At 37.6% G+C, this 20414-nt stretch overlaps 1 protein-coding gene across 3 annotated transcripts in view; it reads left to right on the top strand.

Annotated features, from left to right (window-relative positions):
• Positions 1–20414, top strand: part of CNTNAP2 (contactin associated protein 2) — a 1082030-nt gene that overhangs the window by 1011525 nt on the left and 50091 nt on the right. For all 3 annotated transcript variants that reach the window (XM_088167403.1, XM_088167401.1, XM_088167409.1), the window contains one exon: positions 3165–3258. In XM_088167403.1, the coding sequence (XP_088023529.1) occupies positions 3165–3258 (94 nt within the window). The remainder of the gene's footprint in view (positions 1–3164; positions 3259–20414) is intronic.

The raw sequence follows: 20414 nt of genomic DNA, 5'->3' as shown, positions 1-20414 counted from the left end.
TGGGTTGACAATTATTCAGATGTAAATATATCTACAGGGTGAATATAAGGTATATGTTTGTGTTGATACCTTTTTTTCCCCCCAAAACTACTAAGGTGATGCAGACATTATGTCTCCCCTTAGATTGATATCTCTGTTAATCTCAGAACTCCCATCAAGATTAGTTTTATTATCTAAGTGAGCAATAATTTAAAAGAAAGAACATTTTATTGAACTTCTGCTTGAATCCAAACAACTTCAGAAAAAGGCAGTCTGCCTTGCTGTGACATAACTCAAGAACTGAAGCTGCAAGCCCCTCAGAAACCGCCACCTACTTTCCCTACTTTCATCTATGTAACACTCAAAGCCACACTGTTTATATGAAGCTCAAATTATATTATAGAGTTTTTAAAGAAAAGTAACTGTAATGAAAAATCTTAAATTTAATTTTAAGAGTGTAATTTATTACAAAATCATGACATCAACATCTATGTATACAGAGATTCTATTTAATTTTCATTAAATAAGGAAATCAAATTATTATTCAAATATCATTTGACACTAGTAATTCCTTTCTTATTATATGACTTCTATTAAATTGGTAGGCTAGTATTTCATGCAAAGACTGCGAGCTGCTCCATTACAGCTGGAGCTGGAGCCCCCACTGGATGGCAGTAACATACAGCTTTGGAAAGAATTCAGCATGGTGCTTTAACTCACAGGCCTGCAAAGAAACCCTAGACTGAGTGTCTCTTTTTTTAAAAAATAAAAAAGGTGTCTTTTATAAGGTAATTCTAGTTTAGTACAAAGGCATGCAACAAAAGAAAGTGCACAGAAATCTCCCTATTCCCTCAGCCGCTGTTCCCTAGACCCACTGTCTTGTGGTGCATCATTTCATTCCAGGTGTCAGGATTAGAGAAAGGCATCACTGTGGAAAACACTGCAGGTGTCCCCTGACAAAGAGATGCCAGAGCTGGCACTGGAGCAGGAGCTGGCCTTATCACTGATCAAAAATGTTTGCCCCAGAAAATTGGTATCAACAGCTTTTAAATAGAGATTTATTTTAACTAGGAATCAGACCAACCCAAAACTTCAGACAGTCATTAAAACAATCCAGAGCTGAACCCATTGGGATATCTTTCCTTGACTTCAACGAGATGTGAAAAATATATGTGAGTGGCTAGATTCAGGTTTTTATTCAGTAGAAGAGATCTGCTTAAACGAGTAAACCTCAGCAGTAGTGTCTGTTCCTGTTAGAGCCTGCAATGTAACACATCATTACTCTCATTGCGGCAATCCCTTTTGCCCAGTACCGAGGTGGAATGCTCTACTATGCTGAAGTCCCAAGGGAAGGTGAGGTCACTGAAGGACTTTGGGGATTTTTTTTCAATCTGGCCAAGGTTACTGATAACAAACCTGTTCCAAAGTGGGGAAAGAGAGGGCCTTTCTAAATCTTGAACACTACCTGAACACAAAGATAATCTTATCACACCACAGCTGGCAGGATTTTATATTCTGTAATTGTCCATGTAAATGTTCACAGTGGTTCACCATTTAAATTGACTTTTCATTTTAATGTATGCCCTGCAGAGACAAACCATGTACACAGGTAGAGGCAGCCTGTACATTTGGCAGCAATGACTTTTTTATTACTTGTCACAAAATTTTTTATTACCCTGACACTGAACAAACATGGCTACTGCTTTAGGACATCCAGCATACATCAATAAATTGATTATAGACATAGATTTATATTTGATTAATTTATTCATATTTTATCTGATTAATGATGATCTGATCAATACCACTGCCTAGATTCCAGGTCACAATAAAAAGAAATATTTTTAAATTCCTCTAGACTGATTCAGAAAAAGAAAGAACCCAAATGTTGATGATACTGACAGATATCAATATATGTAGTAGCATTCCTGATTAATTTATCAGAGTTACTTCACCATATTTTAAGTCATAGTAATAAAAGGAAAACCTAGAAAATGAATCCTGTGTATGTATTGGAAACAATTGCACTGCAGGCAATGAGGTTAACCTCTTGGCATATGAGAGGATGGAGAATCAGTGTTTTGTGGATCAGTTTTCACCAGTCTTTGCCTGATACACCTCTCTAAAGTCTATACTTTTCATTTAATTATCTGAAAGGTAAATATCATAACAGATCTAAGCCATTTCTATTTTTGACCAGAAATAATAAGAGAATTTTTATTTCACCTGATATGCCTGCAGTTCCCATTGAAAATGGGTCTGGTACTTGCAATGTTGGATGCTGGAACATTTCCCTTCCATCAGGAAAATCAATAGCAAGCACTCAAGTGGAGTCTCTAGTAGGGCCTGAGGTGGTTGAGGTTGAGATCTGTTTACTATTTCAACTCTTTGTATTCACTAGACTACACTCTTTTCAAAATAACTCTTTGAATTTATATAACTCTAATTTAGGGTAAAATATGTATTAACTATGTTAATAGCACTAACTCAGCACAGGCAATTAATTTTATTACTCTCTTTCTTTACATTTTTCTGTTAAATAGTTAAAAAGTTAAATAGCTAATGTAACATGATTGCTGTGCCATATTGGGGATAATATGCATTTCCTATAGATTAAACTATTTAGTAAGTTGATGACTCTTGAATTTATTTAGGTTTCAATAAACATCATCACAATCAGATTGAACAACATCCTCAACAAGGAAGTAATAAGCATGAAGTGCCAAAAAAGAATGTCTTATTAATTTATGACTTTGCTGAGAGAAAATAAAAATGCCCAACATCTGAACTAGTCTCAAATTCCCAACTATGTAAATCTAGCTTTAGCAGTAACGTAGGTCCCAAATGGAAATCTATTTCTATGGAAAGAAAAAGTTGTTTTATTATTGATGTTGTTGTTATATTTAGCAATTGAAGAGCACATAAGCAAATACTGATGTGATTCTACAGCAGTCAGAACAAAAGTATATTCAGTTTAGGTATTCTCCAGGCCTTGGGAACTGTGGAGATGGAAGATATGGAAGGAAGGGTATTTACTATGGTTTTCCCTTTACGAAAATGAAAGTAGAGTGTAATAGACACTTATAAGAGATGGCATAAACTCTGTGAAGTAAACCTGATTGATCAGAACTGATCAGAACTGTAATAAGTTCAAAATACTCATCATTTCTTTTCTCTTTCTCCAGCTTGATCATTATCCTCCAACAAGTTACAGCCTGCCAGCCACATCTGACATTCAGTTCAATTCCCCAAAGGCACTATTCCTAGGAAAAGTTATAGGTAAGATTTCCTTTTATACCTGGGACAATGATGTGTATGTAGCAGGATGATTGCTGGATATGTGATACAAGTTGTGATACCAGAGTTAAACCTAAAGGAGGGGTTATGTTCACCCTGTCACAGAGGCCGATGAGCACACAAATAAATTATTTTCTGCCATGCACAGGGAGAAAAAAGGTATGGACAAAGATACCCTTGTAACATTGTTTTTGTGAGGTTTCATTACCCTCTCCGTATCAGATGAAGGCAATCCAAGGAAATTACTGAGGCCACTGCTTCTACCAGGAGATACTGAAGTTATTTTGAATATTATCCTTCACTGTGAAGCTATCGTGTGCCTTGTATAATGTCTTTATCCATGCACGCCGCCTTCTTATCCCAGTGCATCCTCTTGTGGCATTATCACTCTTGTCCCTTATCACTTTGTCAAACCACCACCCTCTCCCACTAACACCCACCAGCGGGGTCCTTTGGAGTCTATAACACCTGCAGCAACACTCACCTGGACATTTTCTATCTCTTTTATGGACTTCATGGTAATTTCCTGTGCAGCAGCTTCCTGGCCAGCTACCCAGCTGAATTCAAAGGGCAATACAGATGCCTTGGCCTCACTTTTAAACCATCCTACATTTCATTGCTTAATTTTTCTGCTACTGGCTTCTTACATGGATTTCCAGGGTTACTCACTTCAAGGTGCAATTCTTCCCAACATTTACAGTTTGTAGGGAGGGCTTTTTTCCCCTTTTCTGAGATAAAGGGGAATTAATTTTATACAGAGATATGGCTATTTGAGCTCAGTGAGGAGCTTAATCCAGAAAATCGCAAACTTTTCTTTAGTAAGTGGTTAAGGCATTAATCTGTGTACCCTTTGCACTGTTTTTTGAAGTGGTAAAGAAATTGACCACATAGTTAATGGGATTTTTTAATAGATACACTTTTCTATTTGTTTTGTTTTTTAAATTTAACATGCAGAACTTCTGTGAAATAAGAAATGAAAAGCCTTTAAAATTACTTCCTATCAGGAGAGTCATTAACTATTTTCTAGTACTTTCCACATCAGTTCTTTTGGTAGTACAAAATAAATTATGCAGTCTGATTCTGGTCAGTCTCTGGAATCTGGGTACATTCCCACTTATTGCATTTAATTTGGGCAGCTGGACTGGAGCTGGTGGTCTGACTCAATTTTTTTAATAGCAGGGATTATATTAGCCCTTTGGGAATATGATTTTTTTTTCCTTCTTCTTCTCTGCTTGTTACTGTCTTTGCAAATAAGGCATTTTATTAAGCAGAAAAATGTGTCACTACTAAAAAAACAAACAAGAAAACAAAAATAAAAACCTTTCACTCTTTCTAAAGGAAAAATTGAACATCACTGCAAAGAGATAGATTTCCTGGTGAAAAATTGTTGTGCAACTGACCGTGTCTGTTGATGAGCTTTACTGTGCAGCTCTCAGAATCATGTTGAATGAGGGAAGAGCTCAGTTAACAGGGCTACCCAAATACAGCAGTTGGAAGGTCAAAGTAGACATAGAATTCAGTATCTTTAAAGCCTCTAGCTATCACCTCATACTGACCAGGCATATTTTAGTGGTCTAGAGGGATTAGAACCAACAGAAGATCTGGATACATAGATCAATTTGCAATTTGTGCCCATATGCAATTACATTCTCCAAATGGGCAATATGGGAGTAGCCTCCCATTTCACTGCTACTCTGGCATCACTTGCATTCAGTTTCTGCTGTTCCCATACAGTTCTTATTTGTCAGCAAAAATGAATGCAAGGCCCAGTTTTTAGACAGGTGGACTTTTGAAGAGTACTCTGGAACAATCTTACTGGAAAACTGGTCTTCTGTCTTATTTCCATTTTTATTAGTGTTATTTGCATAGGAGCAGCCGCTTCTGCCACAGCTGTGCTTGTTGTGATAGAGAGTTCATCTGCTCCCTGTCACAAGTGATCACTTGTACAACACCTACCACAATGCAACACCTCTCTCTGCTCTAGATATTACAACAATATGGCTGATTAATACAATGTTGCTTTGTAACTGCTCAGAATATTTTCTGCAAAGCAGGAGGGTCACATCAGAAACAAGAGCAAATGTTTGAGTTGCAGTCAAGGAGAACTTTCCTTCTTGAAGTTGAGATGCTTTCTGTTTCCTTGAAATACTTGAAACACATATATCAGCATTTGTTCACTGGCTTGAAAAATGCTGTTATAAAATAATTTTAGCCTTTTGGAAAAATAGAGGCAAAAGAATTTAGTATATAATTCTTGCCTAGGCAAAATGGATTATGATTTGAGGTGTGAAATGAAGCTGAAAGACATAACAAATGAAAAATCCTATTTTACATGAGTCTGTAGTAACAAAATTAATAGCACTAGAGAAATGCAAGATTTCACAAAAAATTATAGAAAGGTATTGTTAATGTTTCGAGGAAGTTCTTTAATCTGTTATTTAGCTGTATTTAGGCTTTGATAGCTGACAGACAAGGCAAGAGGGAAAACCAGGTATCTGGATGAAAAGCTATGAAGACAAAAAAGGAAAGATTAGACAATGTGACAGGCATCCATATTTTCATGTAGGCTGCAACTTGCAGCTCATTATTGAGGTACAATATAGCAGAGATTTGATTTTTCCATTAAGTGTAGAGGGTTTAATGCAATATTCAGCTTTGGCTTCATATCCTTTTTGGGGAACTACACCTGAATCTCTTAGTCTGTACTTTGTTATTATAAATGGAACATTTCTTTGGCATTTAATATGTTTTTATAAGGAATTAGCTAGACATGATTTTGTAAAAGTATCATTCTGGTGAACAGAAATAATTTGAGAGTTTGTCTAATGGGATATATGAGCACAGAAACACCAAGATCAGAAAAGAGTTGCTCTTGAGAAAGTGGCAGGGAAGTGAAGGACATGTGTTTCTTGTCTTCATTTCCACCAACCACTCTAAATTAAGTTGTCTCTCTTCAGAAATACTTAAATATCCACTTGGAAACAATACAAGTCAAACAATACACTTGACACAATACAAGTCATCATCACACAGATAAATTATATTGTTTCACGGTTTGAGTACAGTATACAAAGAACTGCTTTTTTTCTTGCATGGCATCTGTCTACAAATAGATACTGAATAATAGGAGGCAAAAGTTCAGAATACTTTGAATTTCCAGCAGTGAACAATGGCAATTATTCCAAGAGGTAAGCATTCTTTACTCCTAGATAAGATACTTTCTTTTCTATAGAAAAAGCTTGGCAGTTTGGTGCTTCAACCTTTGTAGCTGAAAAACATCAATGACCTACAATGTAATTCATCCTATCAAAACCATCACACACTTTTAAAAACAGCTTCTGATCTCCATGTTTCCACACAACTGCAGAGTTTCATCACTTAGAGGGTTTGTTTCGTGTCAAAGAATGAACATTTTATCTCTTTGAGAGCATTTACCATCATTAAAAAGGGGGTATTGATAGCCTTGATAAAAAAATTTGTAAAGTATATAGGCATAGTCATATTTGGTGCTCAGTTTGGGTATGCTTTTAGACATTAACATCATCTGATATGAAGTTATTGTAAATATATATATAATACCAGTTTAGAATTAGATCTCTATACTGTAGGGCACTTTTTGTCAGCTTTAAAATTTTTATCTTAGAAAATAGTGCAGAGCTGTAAATAGATCATGAATAATCTAGAAGTATTGTTCTGCTACACATCTTTGACATGTATCTACTACTTCATGATCATAATGAAGTTAACACTTCATTATATATGTTAAGAGTGTGGCATTCAGAGCTGCATAACTTGAGCTCTGCTGCTCGGTAGCTCAGCCAACTTTCACTGATAATGAGAAAAAAGATAGCTAGCATGCAGTAAATTCATCCACCAACTTACTTCAAAGTAACTCCCTGCTGCTTCATTTCTGAGCACCAGCATTAACATTCAGTACTGTAATCTCACTGAGAATGCATCTTGACATATTGGGAGCCCTCCTGCTACAGCAAGTAGTACTTGAATATTAAAGATATGCTTTCCCCTGCATGAGTTATGTCTGAATTGTCATACAAAAATATAACATCTGGGCAATTCTCCTTCTCCTACTCCTCCTGCGTAATGCTATCAGCCTGGTTGAAACACCTCTGGGATTTAATATTGCCTGTCTCTCTGATCTCAGATCTATCTGTACATACTCACTCTTTGAAGTCTTTCTGGTAAAGGCGGAAATGTTCTATAGCTCTTCCAGTCAAAACCTGACCAGAATAAAAGTAAGTTTTTTTCAGACCTCTGGTTTTGATCTATCTGGTTTTTCTCTAAGAAATCTTACCTACAAGCCTTATTCAGAAAGGAACATTTCCCATCTACACATCTCCCATCCAAGGGACATGATAAACACTTGGACTTGCCAATAACTTCTGGAGCAGAAATGAGGGTAGCCCAAGTGAATTTTATTGTTTGAGAACCAAAATGAAGAAGGGAAGCCAAGAATATTCATTGAAGCCTCTCACCATCCATGCAGTATCTTCTTTCCATTTTTCAGAATATTGTAGGATTCATCTGCTATAGCTCCAGAGACACAGAAGGTAGACCCCAGACAAACTGGACTAAATTAGATGCTTAGATATCTCAGTTGTCATGAGTATAGCCAGCTTTGCTGGTCCAAAAATTAGCTGCAGTCATTTTCTCCCATGAAGTTTTCACTCTCATCCTTCAGGTGATTCTTCTACCTCTCAGTCCCCCTCTCATACTGGCAGCTGCCTTTTCATTTCCTGTTGCACTGTTCTCTCTGAAAAGACTTCACTGATTCCCAGTCTTCAAATCTTCCATGGGCATTCAAAGCCCCAGAAGGTCATCTTTTATTTTCATGGTCTTCTAGCATGTGTACCAACGTCTAACAGGATGCAGGAGTCTCCTAAATTCCTAAATTCTAAAGTTATTTCCCTTGTGTTTTAACACATCTTAGAAAATAGTTTCAAATAAATCACACTACAGTATTTTGCTGAGAAAATTATCTCATTGTTTTACAGTTCTTTCCAAAGTATTCAGGTACTGGCTCTAAAAAATGAAAAAAAAAAAAAAAAAGGAAATTAAAAGAAAAAAAAAGGAGATTGTAAGTCAATTGAATTTGGTTAGTGCCATTTTGATCAGAGTATTTGCACAAGTCTTATATGACATTCAAAACACTGATACCTATTTAAAAACAATGGAATAAAATGAAAACTTAAGCTCCGGTAATTAGACTGACATTTACTTAACTTCTGTATTTTGTTGAGGTGGCATATCTTGGTTATACAACTTAGAGGAAGACAGGAACTATATTGCCTGTATTGTATAATATCTAATACTGATATATTTCAAATGCAGCTGCTTTCAAGGCTCAAAGAAAGGAACTGAACATGACAGGGGCATCAATAAAACCTGCCATTGGCTCCATAAAATTCTAATGGCATAGATGGCAAAATCAAAGAGCTCAGAGCACCTTCAAGGCTTATAAATCATTTTTTAAAAAAGTATTACACAGAACAAAAAAGCCAAAGGTATTCCTGAAGCTGAAAGTATAGCGTCTTATAATTTTCCACCAAGTATATTCAAAGGAAAAATCAAAAATTAGAATAGAACTTCCCTAAGATAACAGACACATTGACCAAAAAATTGTCTTTAATAAGCCAAGGCACAAGTCTTAAAATCTTATATTACTTTATCTAGTTTGGGCAACCTCTGGTCATAGTTCCAGATATAAAACATTAAAAAATAATGTGAATAGGCACTGATGATTTGATCAGAAATAGCTAGAGAAATGGCATTCTGGCCATATTATTTTGATTGAGGGTGCAGATTATATATGCCATTCCTTGTAAGAATAGGTACAGAAATTATGTCTAATTCAAAACTCACTCGTTATTTGACAATTTAAAAAAAGCTCAGGTTTTATCTGACACCTGTGTGACTTAGGGAAAAATCATAGCAAAACAACACATAGCCTGACCAAAATATTGCAGAGGTTATCAGACAGAAAGAGAAGTGACTCATGTCCCACTTTTTAGAAGATCACTGGGATCAAGTCAACCCTTTGCCTCAAGACCTGTAGTAGTTTTCACTCCCATCACTGATATTTTGAAAGTGCCTGTGTCCTCCTCTGATCTGCAGTGGCCTCTTATGCCAGAAGCACCAGAGGTTTTCTAGAACCTAGAGAAAGTTTGCTGAAGTTGCTGGAGAATCCGGGAAGAGCAAGGGATGTGGGAGTTTCTGGAGTATGAATTAGATAGGAATTTCACAGTATGTGCTACTTAGGCCCAGGCAGCTTTCATTCTCTCAGAGAAGCCTGTCCATGTGGTTTTAAGCTGTCCAGCTTTTTAAGATTAAACTTATCTCCGTTTAGAGACTCAACAGAATCTTCACACTACTAAACTCTGCTGAAGTAGACTGGGTATAGAATGTAAAGTAAGTTTATATTGTGCTGCTGCTCTTTGTAGAAGAAAAAAACACCTGTTCTGTATGAGCATGTTCAAGACATAGTAAAATAAACATGTTCCTCAAACAATATTCAGTAATGAATCAATGTGAAGATAAGATAATCTTTCTTTAGGACTTTTATATAGAACTAGAAATTCATAGACTGAATTATTCATGGTGAATAATTTGCTTAACTCCCACTATCACAAAAAGAAAGGTAAGTATATAAATTATGGAAAGACACTTCAACATTTCCTGTTTAGCCAGACCTTTGGCTGTAGGCTACGTTGCATTTCTTTTAAAAGAAATGTTCTCATAGTTTAAATTACAGAGCCAAAACCTGGCTGATGTCTTAATTTCTGCTCAGCATTTCTGCTCAGCAAATTTTAAAGCAATGTATATACACTCTCTAAATAAGTCCTTTCCAATAGGTACAGTAATGCATTCTTCATCTGCATATTTCAGGGAACACTTAAAACACTATTAGTTGTCATGGAGAAGGAACTCATTTGGAAGATTGTGTTATACCCAATGGCTTCAGCTACATCCATGCTGTAAATAAAAACAGGCACTGTGGTTGTATTAGTGATCTTGCTTTAAAACTTGCCAAGCCAATAGAGTTGACACCACTCAGCGGGAATTGATTGTTTGAAATGATTCTGTCAAATCTTTTTTTTCTTGGGTTTATTTGTTTGTTTGGGGTCTTTCATGGGGCTTTAATTTTCTTTAGTTTTGGGGGTTTTTGTATCTAACTTGAATGTTTTGCAAAAATTTTAGAAAGTGTCAAGAAAATAATGTTGTATAGTACTAGGGTAGAATAGAATAGAATAGAATAGGGTAGCGTAGTACAGTACTAGGGATAGCATTGTTTTTAAATAGCTTCCTGAATTAAATTCAGAGGTTTTTCACAGCAGAGTCAATGTCACTAATGGCTCCTTGCACTGCAGCTTGGTTGTTTATTCTGATACTAAATCTGACACAATGGTACCAGTGTTATGCCACTGAACATGATAATCACTGATTCTTAGATTTATATGCCATAATAAAATTGTATTTAATCTTTGGTACAGTGACTAGTTCATAAACTGCTGCTTTAAATACAACAGGAATAAACTCACATGCTTGCGACTTCCTTTTTAGAGAAGCCTGTTTCCTCTCCCATAAATGTAGACCACTACCTAGAAATCTCTCCTTTATGACTATATGAACTCACAAATCTACCTCAGTGACTCCCAGATACTGTAACACCAGGGTTGTACTCCACTTGCAAATGAGGCAGTTGAGTAAGGTCACAGTCTCCCACCAAAACGTAATATTTTTCTTTTGTGCAGTCTGATAGCAAGATAGTATATACTGTCACTGGTTTTGTTATTCCTTCCTACTTTGTGTCCACTTCAGACTGTGTTTTACCAGTCCTCCCTTCTTATTTTTTTGGAGAAAGATTGTCATCTGTCTCATTGTGACATGAAAATGCTTATAGATCAAAAAATTGTTTCCTGGTCCTTCTTATCAGTTGCAGAATGCAAACTGTGTAAAGGTTGCACCATAATACATATAGTTATCTAAAAAATGTCCAGGGAGAGAAATTAATTTTTCATCAAGTGTCAGAAAAATTGAATTGTTTAAAATACTTCAGCTAGGATGACTCCTCTCAAAAAATAGAATAATTTTAGAATAATTTGAAAATAATTTTTTGGGTTGTAGATGATGAGACACCCCAGAAATACTGATATTGTGAGACATCTTCAAAGCAAAGTACTATTACATATGCTAAAGTAATTCATTAAGCTGTCATATCTTTCTCAGCCAAATTTTATTTGATTACAGTTTAGCACCTTGCAAATATGTACTTCTTTCACTCAGTAAAAGCTCACTTAACATAAAATTAGCATATTTTTCAGTTTCCCTGGAGCAATGGCAACCACTTGGTTTCCTATTTCTGCTTTCACATGGGATTCTTTGCAAGACAGTCAATGACATGACTAATGAAGTTGGCAATGATCTACTATTTCTGTATTCATTTGACCAGGACTTAAAGACTTTCTTTACATTTTTCATATGTAACATCGTAAGATTTCCACTAATATAAATGTAGACAAAACAATGCATCTAATAAGATAGTTTCCAAATCTTACTTCCTGGCATTACAGGATGAGAGTTAGAGGTTATGAAGCACATACAAAGGCTAATGAGATCTCTGTAACCCATCCTCTATATACGAAAAAAGCATATGGAGAAAAACCAACATATGGAGAAAAGAGCATATGATGAAAAAACAGCAATGTATCAGTGGCTAAAACTGATCTGTCTCTAGAAGTACAGAAGCCTGGTGATTGCAAAAGCTATAGGAGAAAGAGAGGGACAAGAACTTCAAATACAGCTTCTCAAAGCATTTTACATTTCCTTAGGCAAACCTAAGCATTATCTTGGTCAGAGCAAGATGTGGTTATGTCAGGGGGCACAAGATCCTGCTGAGTTTCTAGGACAGCATGAGAAGGCAGGATATTTAAGTGGTGTTGTAACATTATGTCAGCTGGAGCAAATGGTTTTTTACACTGCCATACTTTCCAATACTTCCTTTACCTTAAAAAATGAGCCTATGCAGCAGCTCTCCACTAAGTGCCTGCAAGCTTGCAGGAATCCACAGATTTCTCTCCATTAATGCATAGAGCATATCTTAATTGCTTAAGTCTGTTATCTTGACTTTGTAATAGTGTACCCTCCAGGGAGGAAAGAATGCCTGGGTGGCAACTCAGTTTGCATTACATCTGGTTCCTGTGTGTTGTTTGTGGTGTGCCACATCCTTTCTGCTGAGGGATGCACTGAAACTAGAGCATTAAATTTATAAGGACTTTTTTTTTTTCTGGAATTAGAATAGGCTGCACTCTGCCTTCACATTAGTGGGAAATATTAGAGTTGTGATTAGTTTTCACTTTATTCTGAGGGGATGAGAGAGGGAGTGGAGAACAGGTAGGAAGAGTGGGACATGATGAGCTTGACAAACTCCCATTTTGTGTTCACACCTGAATCTGCCCTCTTTCCAGTTTCCCTCATCAGGAATTATCTAGAATTATCTAGTTCATCACAGCATTCAGACACTATATTCTCAATGTGATTCCTTTACCAAGAGTGCTGCGCACCCAGCTCTTTCTGCACTAGTTTTGTGGCTTTCCAATGGTGTGCATAGCACTTACACACCAAATTAATTTCTATTATTTCCAAGCTGGCCATTTCCAGTCCTTCCTTAACACTCATCTATGACTGGGTTTTTTGGGGGGGCGGGGGGGGGGGGGGTTGTGGTTTTTTTGGTGGTGGTTTGCTTTTTGTTGGTTTTTTCTAAGAAATTTGCTTTGTATCCAATTGTCGAAATAATGTATTCAGTCAAATTAAAAGCCATGTTAAACACAAGTAAAATCATAATACAGAGCAGAGAGGTACACAAGTGCCCCTGCATTTCTCCCCCAGTTCCCAGCCTACTTGCTTTTGGGCTTCCCCATAGCCCCATGTGAGGGCAACAGGCTTAGGGCACCTCTTTTAACTAACAATTGTGCTGCATTTCAATAATGTTTCAATTACTTTATCAGCCTTCAAAATAAAAGAATTTTGGAGGCTGTCCTCATGCACACATTTATTATAGGCCTCTTGCCTAGCCCTTATCTCCCTCCTGCTCCCCCTCTCATCCTCTGACTCCTTTTACTGTTCTGCCTGGTTCCGTCTGGCCACAGCTCACAGCTAAATTTACAGCAGGCAGCGTTTATCTCAGCAATACTCAGGTCAGGCTGCAGGTGGATATCTGCTACTCTGGACCCAGCTCCTTCTTTCTGCTGCTCATCCACATTTCAGTGGCCCTCAAGCTCCCAGTCACCAGGAGCCCAGGCACACAAAGCTGTGGCGTGGTCTGTAAGACATGACAAAGCTCTGCAGGTCAGCTTTCTCCATGCTCTCAGCATGACCAAATTGTATACCCTTCCTTCTTTCTTCCAGAGCTCAAATGGGAATCATCAAACAAGTTTATGTTTTGAAAAGAAAGTAGAAATTACTATCTACTGGTTAGACAATTTTCTTTCTGTGAGACTTAAGAAACTGGGGTGCCTTCTGAATTTCAAGTTCTTGTTGAAAATTTGGGAAAATGCCTCTGGAGGGGGAGGGGAAAAAAAAGAAGATAGAAAGGGACTAAGAAGTGGCATGGAAGAAACACAGACATAGGGAACAAAACAGTGGTGACAAATCAAGAGTGTTGAGTTGCCAGAAAGATGGCTGATGCCAGATGCGGATCAAATAGAGATGTCCTGCTTCTCTGGTGGCAGACTGGAGGAATCAGCAGCTTGGGAAATGGCGCTTGATCAGCTGTCCTTGGCAGGTACCAGTTTTCCTTGTTTCTTTTGAGTTTTTCTTACTGCCTGACCATGAGTCAAAGAAATGAGCAAATATATCTTTACCTCACCCATCTGCTTCTTCTTAATTATTGTGGATTGGCATCTGTTCCCTAACAAAGTGAGATCGCCTGTCAAAATGCACAACAACTGTCCCATCTGAGCATGTGGCAGTTCGGCTTCAGCCTGTGCTGCTTTCACATATCTGAAATGGAGGGCATCAAGTTTTGGGCTGGCTCATTTCCATCCTCTTAGACCTCCAGACACAATTCAGCAATTCAGTGTCAGGGGCAAAATTAGTGGCATATTTGTCTCCCTCTCCATATGCAAGAACAAGTTGATGAACAGGGTCGTGTGATCAGTGACCTTGCTGTGACCTTTTCAGGTCCTTTGAGCAGCTGACAGAAGGCCTCTCTCTGACTGCTTTGCTATTTAACTGATTTACAAACACATCAGCCAGCCTCTTATGGCAAACACACCAACTAGCCACAGATTTCCTAAGACAAAAGGACGGGGTTCTCTACATTTTAAACTCTTGCAATCTCAATATTGCCTTCATCTTTATTGTCTAGATTGCTGCCTGAATCAAATTCTTCCTGTTCGTAATGAACTGGAGACAGGGAGAAATTAAATGAAAAAAATATTAATTTAAATATTTTCCAATTTTCAGATGGACTCATCTGCAAAAACCCCGAAGTTTTTCTAAATTATATTGGGGATTTCTTGTGCCATTATTCACCTCCTCTTGCAGAGCTTGCTGCTGAGTATGCTTAAATACTCTCCACGTAGAGAGTTTTCGCAGATGTGTACCTACCAGCTTGGCAGCTGCTAAAAGACACAAATTGCTTTTACAGGTCACCTATCACATTCCTTTTTTCCAACTCTGCTTCTAACTCACATCCACTCAGCAGACACTCTATGAGGGTTGCTTGTCGTTTAGAAATCCTGGACAACTCACCAGTGTGCCTGTGTAATTAAACTCAGATTTGCACATGCCATGAACTGGAGCATGCTGTGGTTACATGCACAGATGCCCAGCTAAATGTTATGCCCAGTAAATTCAGCACATCCAGAATATTTCAGCCTTGCTGTACATCTGTTGATGTGTCAGACGAAATGTTCTCTGTGCATTTCAATGCTGTCAGACGTGTGACTGTCACAAAGGTCACTATTAGATAGGAGCTACCAGCAATATTTAAAGTGTTTCTTTTTACCAGTTTTCGAAGAGGGGAAATATGGGTGAAAAGACAAGTGCAGCTTTTTAGAGCAAAATTATCATTAGTGGTTTGTTCTTTACTCAGCTTACATCAAACTGCTTCAATCAGTAATAGTGTATTGAGAAGTGGAGGAACCCTATCATATTTTAGAGGATTTAGTGCTTCAATATAGAGATTGTGATGAACAACACTAAGATTTCCTAGTACAGAAACTCTCATACATGCCTATGTTTTCGGAGTACTTGAGGCTTCTGAAACAAGGCAATTTTTCCAGATTTCTGTGAAGAACTCTTGTGGTCTGTGACAGGCATCTTGACAATAACTATTTTATCACTCCACCTCAGTCTACCAATCCACATCACCCAGGGGCATGAACCAACCATGATGCTGAATGTCTCAAAGAAAAGTATTTTTTTTAAAAAAAAAGCAAATCACCAGCAAAACAGTAGAGGGGATGTTCCGATAGATGTAACAATAAAATAAAGGATATAACTGATGACAGTATTTGGAATAAAATGGGAAGAAGGAAACAACTGAAATAAGAATAAAGAAGGTACGGAAAAACAGTGGTGAAAAAGGAGGGTGGGGAGAAAACTCTGAATGGAAAACCATAGTAGATAGGGGTTGACTTGTATCACATAGCATCAAATGCTTGAACAGAAAGCCTCTGAGACACAGGTTGCCAGACATTTAGTGAAACACCATAAACTTTACTCCAGGAAAGCCATCAAATTCTACTTAAAATCTGTACTGCTTAAGTTGATTTAGCAAAATTCTCTGCACATTTTATGGAGAGCTTTTTTCTGTGAGTCCTTGTGGCTTGGATTTTTTTCCTTCTAATATTAATTCTCTGGTGTTCTTCTCTCAGTCATACTGCAAATGATTTTAACATCTTGGAACAGGAAGGATTTAGCTTCTCTGCTCTAATCATTTAACATATGTGTATTTTGCGACTGAAAGTTACTTACCACATTAAAGTCTTAAAGAGTCTTAATCATTAATCTTAATCTTAAAAGGGGTAGGGGTTTACATGGTTATTTTTATATTTTGATATCAATATGTAAGATAGAAATAGTTTCAAGTACAACGACACCAAGCAAAATGTAGAAAGAAATTGATTCCCTCCTGGAATGTTTGCCATCTTCAGTATATTAACACTGCATCTAATTCATCAATGAAAATACTATTTCTCATTTTCCAGTGAAATCTTATCTGAATATTCTTCCATTCCAGAGATTTTACAGTTCATGCATTTCTGTACATATTAATTAAATATCTAATTTTCTAGTTGGTCTCTAATTTGGATCTAATGTTTTTTTCAGCTTAGTCAATATTACCCATTTGACAGAAAAGAATAAATTCATTCCTTGGGGAAGGGAATACTGTCTTATATCCATTATTTAAAATAAAATCTTATTTTAATAATCTAATTTTCCTCTCATTGTTATCTCACAATTACCCTTACCCCTCAGTTCATTGTTTTAAAATTGAGAGGGTGTCAATAAAATCATAGAATGGCCTGGGTTGGAAGAAACCTTAAAAATCCTCTGGTTCCACGCCCCCTTGCCATGAGCAAGAACATCTTCCAATAGACCAGGCAGCTCAAAACCCCATCCAACCTGATACTGAACACTTCCAGAGATGGGGCACCCACAACTTCTCCAGAATACCTGTTTCAGTGTCTCACCACCCTCATCGTAAAGGATTTCTTCCTGATATCCATTCTTAAACCTATCCTCATTCAGTTTGAAGTAATTTCACCTTGTTCTGTCACTACAGCCCCTTGTGAGAAGGCTCTCTCCAGTTCTCTTGTAGCTCCCTTTAGGTACTGGAATGCTGGTTTAAGGTTTTCCTAGAGCCTTCTCTTCTCCAGGCTCTTCTCAACCCCAGTTGTCTCAGCCTGTCTTCATAGGAGAGGTATTCCAGCTCTCTCATCATCTTTATGGCCCTCCCCTAGTTCATGTACTTCTTAAGTTGGGTCCCCCAGAGCTGGACACAGCATTCCAGGTGGAGTGTCACAAGAGTGGAGTATGCTGCCTTTGATGTAACCCACCATGGGCCCAGATCTCCAGCCTGTCAAAATCCCTCTGGATAGCATCCTTTCCATCCAGCAGGTCAACTACACCACACAGCTTGTTGTTGGCAAACTTACTGAGGATGCACTCAATCCCACTGTTCATGTCACCAACAACTACGTTAAATGGTGCCAAGAATAAAAATTAATCCAAGGAAGACAAAATCAGCAGGAAATACATCTCTTCATGATATGGAGCTGTTGCATTTCTATTCTTGTCAAGAGATTTCAGGCACTCCAAATGAAGTAGATTGTGCTCTGTCTTCCCATTGTATTTTACCAATGAGAAATATTTGTATTCTATTAATTTTATATGGACAGTCAGGAAAGGGCTGGAATATTTGTACTTAATGGGTTGTCATTTCATTACCTCTCCCATTGTTTCTGCTTTTGGGCAATAGTTTATTTTTTTCTTCATCTGGTATGTGTCCTTTTCTTTTCATGAAATACCTGTGGCAAAAGCTTCTTGTATTTGCACAACACCCTGTGTTGGCACAGGACAGGTGACCACCAGCCTGGTTTTGAGTACTGGTAGATGTTGTGCTTCAGTAGGGGTCTAAGACCTTGTATCAATGCTTTTTTGCAGTGGTTCACAACCTGATCAGCATTTGACCATAAAAACAGAGACTGTTTCACAGTTTTAGGCCCTCTACACATTCATCTACTGCTTTTATTTCTCCTTTTCCTTGCTGTACAACTGGAGAATGGCTCATGCAATGGTCTAATCCAAACCTCTGTGGTTGCAGCTCTATTTTCCACATGCAAAGCCTTTTAATCAGGCTGTTTAGGGGCCTTTAAAGGCTTCTTGAAATATCCACATGATCAGCTAGTCTCCGTCCTGATAAACATGTTACAGAGACAGCACGTGTTCAATAGAATGGAGACAGACTACGGGAGACACTCCTGGCAGGATCTGAAGGCAGCTGTGCAGTGCATTTGTAGTGTCAACTGGAATGATGTAGTGAAAAATAAACCAGTCTGCTACTTTGGGAATTCAGATCCAGAGTTTTAGAAATGGTTCAAAACAGCACAGTGCCATCTGTCTTCGCACAAACCATCAGGTAGCAGGAGTTACAAGACCATGGCAGCAGCAGCTTTCTGACTGACCAAAGACACATGCAAACCATTTGGCCTGAGCTGTGAAGGTACAGCAGCTTTGTAAGCATCCTTCCATTCCAAGTATGCTCTGCATCGTCAGTCTCAGGGATAAATTTTACCTAAATAGGATGTGAAATAGTTATTTTTAATGAGTTCTTTGGTATAATAAAACTCTTGGTTTTCTTAACTTCTAATCAGGAGGAACATTTCATTTCTGTACTTTTCAACACACTACATAGACAGAGATCCCTGGAGTTCAGTTTTTCTGACTCAAGACAGGAAAGGCATGAAGCAAACTCTTGGTTTACTGCCAAATAGGCGTCTTTTTATGAACTATGCATATACATTATAGATATACTTTTTTCCGCTCTTTTATACTCTATTTGTGGAGGCAGTCTGGTTTACAGTTTTAAATACTAAAATCCTTTTTAAGCGGAGTAGCAAAACTGTAGTGTGAGTTGCCTGAGCAGTGTGACCTCTGCAAACATGCTCCACTCCTTTGATAGATAATCAGGTATGTCTTTCTATCAGGAGGGGCAAACTTCTCAAGACTCAGCATTCTACTATGATGCTCAAAGCATGAGGAACCAAGAGATTTAGCTCTGATGTACTGCTACAGCACAAAGGCCAAAAATAGTAAAAGAAATTCAGTGTACTGATTAATCTTAGCTCATGAAAATTATTATCAGGCAAATAAAACACAGAAGTGTGTGTATATAATGAGTATCACATTAGTCTGTTTCCCATAACAGATGATGGCTGCTGCTTTCCTTTTATCTCTTGAAAAATCAGTTCTCTGATGTACTAATATCCCATATGAGGGAAACACAGAATACTTGTGAAAACAAAATTGCATTGATTGATTGTTCTAAATTCAATGATTTGCAGAACAGCAAACTCAACACATGCTGCAGTGAGAAAACAAGTGGCTTTCTAGCAGGTGATGATGACAAGTTGATTTCCCATTCTTTCAGCAGAAGTTCTTCTTGGGGAGTGATTATTGTCTTTTGGATCATCATGTCCCAGTAATTACAATCTGAATTTCCTTCTCTGGCGTATCATCCTTTGGTATTTGCAGTATGCAGACAGTGACTACTAACATTATTGTTGTTTGGGAAAATATATCCTAAGCTTCATGGAATATTTCTTGTGTTTGTTTCAATTAATAATTGTTATTTATAGTAATATCTCACTGGATGATGAATAACACATCAGCTTTCCGCTGTGACAGTAATTCTGTTTTAGAGTCCTGATAAGTGCATGAAAAGCTCAAACTGAGGTCTCTTATTTATATATACTGAAAGTACATTGGAACTGTATTGTAAAGCCTACTGGTCTGGCAATGAACCCGAAAATCTAAAAGCCAAACAATAAAATCATGATGATCTGTAATTGTTTTACTTTGTTTATAAAGGAACAAGTTATTTTTTATATTTAGGTGATGCCAGGAAATTCTGCTAGACAGGGTAATCATATTTCTTTCCCAAAATAAAATGTGAACTCTGTAAGAGCTGCCTAGTGCACAGCTCACTCCAAACAATCACTGACCATGTATTCAAAAGGGCATTGGCTGAAGAGGTAATTTAAGTAAAATGTATAAAACCTGGTTTTAGAGTTTCTATTCATAACCTTTGCAGTCAAGAATTAAGTTCAGTGGCAGTCTACTTTTTGGGGAGACAAGGAATAATCTTGCTCCCAAGTAATGCAAAAGCTCAACTAGCTGCCCTAGGGCTGCACTCACTTCAAAGAGGGACCTTCACCAAAGACTGTGTGCAACAAAGGCACTCCCAGTAGGGTGACCACCAGGCTGCCAGTTCCCCTAAGAAGAGTGAAAGAATTTAAACTTTGGCAGAAATAACTACGTGGAACGAGTGTCCTGAGATCTGCAAAGTGAAATATACACTTCCCAGTCCTTTTGCTGGCACTAAGGGCCTGCCT

Source organism: Sturnus vulgaris, chromosome 1 (assembly GCF_052056855.1).
Source record: "Sturnus vulgaris isolate bStuVul1 chromosome 1, bStuVul1.hap1, whole genome shotgun sequence".
Taxonomy (NCBI): Eukaryota; Metazoa; Chordata; class Aves; order Passeriformes; family Sturnidae; genus Sturnus; species Sturnus vulgaris.
The sequence above is the reverse complement of the archived record's forward strand: the minus strand, read 5'-3'. Positions and strand labels throughout refer to the sequence as shown.